The sequence below is a fragment of the Sinocyclocheilus anshuiensis genome, unplaced genomic scaffold (assembly GCF_001515605.1).
Source record: "Sinocyclocheilus anshuiensis isolate Anshui unplaced genomic scaffold, SAMN03320099.WGS_v1.1 scaffold227, whole genome shotgun sequence".
Lineage (NCBI taxonomy): Eukaryota > Metazoa > Chordata > Actinopteri > Cypriniformes > Cyprinidae > Sinocyclocheilus > Sinocyclocheilus anshuiensis.
In genome coordinates, this window is record NW_015549590.1 from 1,323,900 (window position 1) to 1,330,439 (window position 6,540).

Sequence of the window (6,540 nt, forward strand, 5' to 3'; positions counted from 1 at the left end):
GAGCCGTTTTCTCATTTTTCTACTTTCAATATTAAATCAAAAAACGAATGATCGAATGATACACGGATTTTTACTAATCTCATTTTTTGAAAGGTAGTGTAAATTCACAAGCATTCTTTGACAGACAATTGAAATGTTGTAAATCTGTTTTCTCACCTTTTCTCTTGATGGAATTAAACGTTTTTGCAAAAGTGTGGTTTCTTTCAGTGGATACATTTGTAGAAAATTGTGTAAACCTCCGATCAGGGTTTTTGAGAGGAATTCTGCAGCCTACAGTGTAACTGTGCTCCATTATGTATTCTGGACAGTCTTGTGAGGGATCATGTAGAAATCTGACAAAAAAACAAAAACAAACTTATATTATCATCAATATTCAATATATATTACATATATACACACACACACAGTTGAGATCACAATTAGAGAACAACCTACAATTAGCTAAATTTCAAGGTCACGGATTAGTCCTATTTGAACTTATCCTATCAAGAGTAGAAGGGCAGTTCTTTAAGCATATTTCATAGATTAATTGTATTCTGAAGCACAGTATAAAAAACTTAAATGAGATATTTGAAAAATAACTCCAAGTTATTGGTGTTAATCGTTAATTGCGACATTGGCTGTGAAAACCCAGCTAAAGTAATTTTTTTTATTTTATTTGATATTTTCTACATAAAATCATCCTTCATAAGGTAAACACATTCTATAGAAATGTAACCTTGATATCTTTAATATTGACTGAGTAAGGCCTTGTCAAAGATTAAAATCATAGTGAAATTAATGGATGAAATAAAACTTTGATGCTTGTTATCTCATAATTAGATTTTGAGACTTTTAGCCTGGATTTCACAGACAGGGTCACAATTATATGACAAACCCCATTTAACTGGCAACATTCCTCTAATTTTCACTGAGATTGCAAGAAGGCAGGCTGCTCTAAGGTGACTGAAACCCTGCGACAGGAGGTTGTCCAGACGAAGGCCAAAGGGATGACCGTTTCAGCCAGTGCACTGTCATTCCAAATCTGTAATTTCTCGAATACTGCAGCTTTACGATGACAGTAATTAATTCAAGTCCCCCAAAAAGGCTGGCCGTCCATGTAAGACAAATGCAAGAGAAGGCAGGATAATGCAGAGACTCTCAATGGGGAATCAGTTCAACACTGCAGCTGGAATTGCTTGCCAGTTCAGTGCTGAAGTAATGAGAGCCAGTTTAATTTATTTGAGTCCAACGGGAAACATTTTGTTCGGCATCAAACTGGGGAAAGACTGAAGCCCAAGTGCATAAAGAAGTCAGTGAAAGGTGTTGTTTTCTACAACAGGAGTTGGGCCTCTTGTACAGATACAATTATACAGATACATGGCAGAGTGAATGCAAATGCTTATCAGAACCTCCTTCAGCAACATGCAATACCTTCCCCGCAATCTCCCAATCAGCCTACAATTTTCATGCAAGACAATGCCCTTGTCACACTGCAAAGCGGGTAAAGCAGTTCCTTGAAGCCAAGAACATTGAAATAATGAAAAGGCCAGCGCAGTGATGAAAACAACTATATTAGAAAAAAATCAAGTATTTATAGATTGTTGTCTAATTTTGATCTCCACTGTATATATCCAGTTGGGATGAATGTATTAGGGAAGGTGAGTGAAATGGGCTGTGGCTTACGCACTGCTGAAGGTGTAGTTCATTGTTGGTATGTTTGGGTGCCAGAAGCACTCCACATACTCAAGATTGATGATCTTACACTGCACACCTACATGAGTCAAGTTGATTTAAAGTCATTCATATAACAATTCATTAATACATTTTTTCACTTTACTTTTTTTTTTTTTTACTTTTGAACTTCAGTTTCCCGAAACCTACATAGACATAAAACTAATCAGTATCAGAATCTCAAACCTCAAGAGCATCATCACAACATCATACACACAAATGACATACAAGAGAACCGTGGAAATCCCCATCCAAACGCGTCTCTCAAACTTTTTAGAAAACCAAAACTAAAAGCAAACATACAATCAGAATCCTCTTATACAAACAGCATTATTAGTAAGAATTATAATCCCAATCTTGTGATAAATAATTTGCTCGCCTTTAGTTTTTAACCCCATTAACCACAAAAACATTATTCAGCACAAAATTGTGTGTAATTATATACTCACTCAGATCAACTGTTGAACAGCATTGTTGAAAGGACAGAATCAAGAACAAAAGCCCAAAATATAGTTTTGATGTGTGAATGTAAGTCATGCTCTCCTCTGAGCGTCTGAGTGACAAATGACTGTGGTCTAATACTACACAGGATGTTCACTACTGTGTGAACTACACCTTCACAACTTCCGCTTCTTTAAAGGGGTCATATGATGCGATTTCTATTTTTCCAAGCTCTTGGTGCATAAAGATCTGTAAAGTTGCAAAGACTAAAGTCTCAAATGCAAAGAGATATTCTTTATAAAAGTTAAGTCAACCACACCTACCTAAAACGGCTCGTTTTAACAAGCCCCCACATACCTACGTCACGATGTGGGAAGATTTGCATAACCCCTCCCAAATGTTCAAGCAAAGAAAGAAGGCGTAACTTTTATTCTCGCTGTAGTATTGTTGTTGCCGCCGCCATGTCGTGAAGATGCTGTGTGTTTCGTTGTGAAAGCGAAACTACTGTTTGGCCTTCCAAAAGAGGACGATATCCGCTTCGTCATGCCTGGAGCTGATCCGTGCTGGTCGCTAATGAGATATATCAACTTCGCACTGTGGATCGCCGGATCGGATTTCACCGTGGACGAAGCGGAGTCCAGCCCGGGGTCGTCACGTGGTTGCCGCAAGCCTCCTTCGTCGAATCCGCCGGCTGCGCCATTCTCAAGCCCGCCTGCCGCTCACTCTAGCCCGCCGTGTGTGACGCTGTGTTTCATTGTGAAAGCGAAACTTTGTTGGCCTTCCAAAAGAGGACACGACTAGAAATCAGTGGTTAAGTTGTATTTACAACCCTGTTCCAGAACAGTTCAACCCAAATATTCCGATGTGTCCAGCGCATTTTATGGAGGACTGTTTACTGATCCTGGGAGAGTAGACTACAATGCCGGCTGTTCTGACTCAAAGACTGTAAGTAAGTGGTAAGGGGCGTAACATTTCCGTCACACGCTTGAGGTATTCAGCCAATCACAACGCACTGGATAGCTGGCCTATCAGAGCGCACACCTCGCTTTGTAAAAATCGACGTGTTTCAGAAAGGTGGGGCATAGAGGAGAAACAATAATTTACAGTATGTGGAAAATAATGTGTTTTTTTAACCTTAAACTGCATAAACACATTTCATTACACCAAATACACAAAATAATGTTATTTTTAGCAGCATCATATGACCCCTTTAAGAATAAATATCTTGATAAGCAATCCGACATTTTCATTTTCACTTCATAGAACAAAGTCATAAAGAACAAAACTAGGTATAAAATAACATTTTTATTAACAAATACTGAAACCTTAAATTTTATAATAATAATTTAATTAACTAAAATGTATTACTATTGTTAAATAACAGCTTTTTTCATATTTTAACACAAATAATGTGTCAAAAAAGACAGCACTGCATAATACAGCTGCACCATACCATTATTATACACTCCAGTGCATTTATCATCCGAGGTCAATTATTAGTTTGGTAAGAACCAGTTCTTCTCAAACAATCGACTCCTGAGGGTCCAGCGCAGGTTTTCTCATTAAAACAGGTTCAGCCTGTGCCCAAATTCTCATCAGTAACCATCCCGGTTCAAGAGAGAGCTCTCAAACAAGTCCAACGGCCTTATCTAAAAAGCTGGCGAAGTTCTCCGGTTGACCAGGCACATACGTTGTCAAAGCAGATAGATCCGTATCCCTCAAAGTCTGAGGCAGAGTACTGTGATGAAGGGTTAAAAGCACATAAAGATGAACATTTGCAGTCAGCACATCAATTTAACCATAACAATAAACTTGAGCACTAACACAGGTGTGAAAGTGAATGCCCATAGAGCAAACCTGTAAGTGCAGTAGATAAGATGTGAATCTGCCTGCAGCTGCTTTGCGAGCTCCAGCTGGTGATTGTCCATTAATTTATCATTGACCACAACAAGGAGAGGTTTATTTGCTCCGAGTGCTTCCAGACAGCTTCCTGCTCCTGATTAGGATAGAGCAGATATTATGACATATGGGGCCGGTTGCATAAACCTCGATTTTAAGAACAGAAACATTTTAATTTTTTTTTCTGCAAGATTGTTCCTAATTTTAAAAAATCTGTTACATAAAAAGGCAGATTGGTTTACTTGGAATTTGAAAAATAACACACATTACCCCTTGGGTAAATGCTGGTTGGTCAAACTAGTTTTCAAGACACAGTCTTAACATAGTGGCTAAGTTTATGCAACTGCCCTATGATCTAAAACTCATTTGTAGGTTATTATAAAGTCAACAACAAAAAAAATTATGTCAGATCAGTGGTTTTTAATCTTTTAGATGCCATGATGGATCCCAAATATGATCATGCGAGGGACCCTCCCATTCTAAAATTTAAAATGCATCTATATATTTTCAAGTATAAAGACCCAATTTATACTGTGAAAAATGTATATTCTAAATATGTGTAAAATATTATTAAATATTTAGCCTCCCCAGGAAACTATAGTACCGTACTGTTAGATGTATTATCTATTTTATTAAAAAAATTAAAATATAAAATTTACTCAAATATTAAACATATCATGTGTCTCCATAGTACTATACCCTGCAGCCACCAACTGGTGAGAATTTTTTACAGACAATTATTGCAGATATCACACATTTTAAAGTGGAAACATGAATTTTTGATTATCTTATATTTATATTTGTCAGTATATGAACTACTGATCTGTTATCTGATGATTATTATAAAGAGTTTCCTTAATCTGCCTGCATCAAAAACAATCAAATTCATTTATGTTTGAACTGTAGTGTATTTATGGAAAGCCGTTTTAACATTTAATCTATAAGCCATACTAGTATCTATTTTCATGCTACTAGTACTTATTTTTTAGATACTAGTATCTTTTCCATTAAGTACTAGTGCTTATTCATTAGCTACTAGTGCTTATTCTTTAGGTACTTGTGTCCTTTGTAAAGTTACTAGTACTTATTCATTAGATACTAGTTCTTATTTATTAGATACTAGTACTTATTCCAATAGTGACTAGTATTTAATTATACTCTTCTTGTTAAAAAAAAATAGAACTAGTACTTATTTTTCAGTTACTGGTAACCTTTTAGACCAAAGATATCCTGAACTTAATAGATTCTAGTACTTTTTAAATGTGCATTTCTGCCCAGTATGGTAATCGTATGTTGAATATTAATGAGCCAGCAACATATAGGAGAGAGATTAGACGGGAAACAAAAATAAGGAGACGGATGTACTTTTTTTGAGGAAACCACGTAGAAAAAAACAATAATTTGTACACAAGCACATAGAAAACGTATTTTTGTCAGTTTTGTAAACACTGTAATTTCGTAAACATTGTAGCCTAATGTGTTTGTTGGTCATTGTACGAGTGACCTCCGGTGGCAGGATGGAGATAAGACACCAAATTTATTACCTATCATTTTCCTCTTTTTCCTCCAGTAAAAACAATAAATATCATATCAGGGCTGTACGTTAACTTTTTTTTGCATTTAGCACTGGTGCTACAGACACTGAATGTTTTTACATTAATGTTCTGTACAGGGCACACAAAATTCAAACCTTATGGTTTTCAGACAAACATTTATTAATAATAAATGATTAATGCCAAAAATGATTAATAATAAAAAAAAAACCCACCAGGTTTGCTGTACTTGTAGGGCTGTACAATTTGGCCAAAAATGTTGTTTTTATCTATATAACTAATAATTTTTAAAAATTAAATTATTTCTAAATAAAAACATTAAACAAAATAAGGAATATTACTTTTGTAATAACACTATTTCATGATAATATATAAAACGGTGTATTTAATAATAAATATAATAATAAATATAGCTGCAAGAAAAAGAAAAAATGTACACTTCTCTACATTGCAGAAAAACGTAAGGATTTGCAAACGTTTACCTCAAAGTTCTTAATTATTTTTGATATTTTTACCCAAATTAGGGTTTTGTGAGCAATAATGAGTACTCGGTTGTAATCTTCTTTTTCCATTCATACTCGTCGCCGGAGGGCACCCTCGCGCAGAAACTCCACAAGTGAGACTCACTGATGATGTTCCAGGAAATTCAGCTTTCGCTGTAGATGTAGCCTAGTAGCTGAATAACAGACTAAAACAATACTTTAGTTGGAAAACAGGTTTGTAATCTTTCCTTGTGTTTTCATGGAAACCCAATTACCAATTAGGGCTAACATTCAAAGCCAGTTAGCCTTACTTAACAATCAAATTATTTCTGCATATTAATGTATTGTATTACCAGGTGGACTCTGATTGGACGGTGGAGAGGTACTCATGTTTATGTAATGATCTGTTTAAATGAAGATATCTCCAAATACATTCTCACTAGTTCATGAGG

The 6,540-nt window shown here is 35.6% G+C and overlaps 2 protein-coding genes across 3 annotated transcripts in view; both read right to left on the reverse strand.

The window, feature by feature from the left end:
- il2rgb (interleukin 2 receptor, gamma b) overlaps positions 1–2,269 on the reverse strand; it is a 7,946-nt gene extending 5,677 nt beyond the window's left edge. The window contains exons 1-3 of one of the 2 annotated variants that reach the window (XM_016446505.1): positions 2,163–2,269; positions 1,666–1,753; positions 157–332 (exon numbers count right to left, since the gene is read on the reverse strand). In XM_016446505.1, the coding sequence (XP_016301991.1) occupies positions 157–332; positions 1,666–1,753; positions 2,163–2,250 (352 nt within the window). In that variant the 5' untranslated portion in view covers positions 2,251–2,269. The remainder of the gene's footprint in view (positions 1–156; positions 333–1,665; positions 1,754–2,162) is intronic. The other variant, XM_016446506.1, reaches the window with a different exon arrangement.
- A 1,265-nt stretch (positions 2,270–3,534) lies between these two features.
- Positions 3,535–6,540, reverse strand: part of LOC107658079 (UDP-N-acetylglucosamine transferase subunit ALG13 homolog) — an 8,949-nt gene continuing 5,943 nt past the window's right edge. The window contains exons 3-4 of the mRNA XM_016446509.1: positions 4,012–4,150; positions 3,535–3,892 (exon numbers count right to left, since the gene is read on the reverse strand). Of these exons, the coding sequence (XP_016301995.1) occupies positions 3,781–3,892; positions 4,012–4,150 (251 nt within the window). The 3' untranslated portion in view covers positions 3,535–3,780. The remainder of the gene's footprint in view (positions 3,893–4,011; positions 4,151–6,540) is intronic.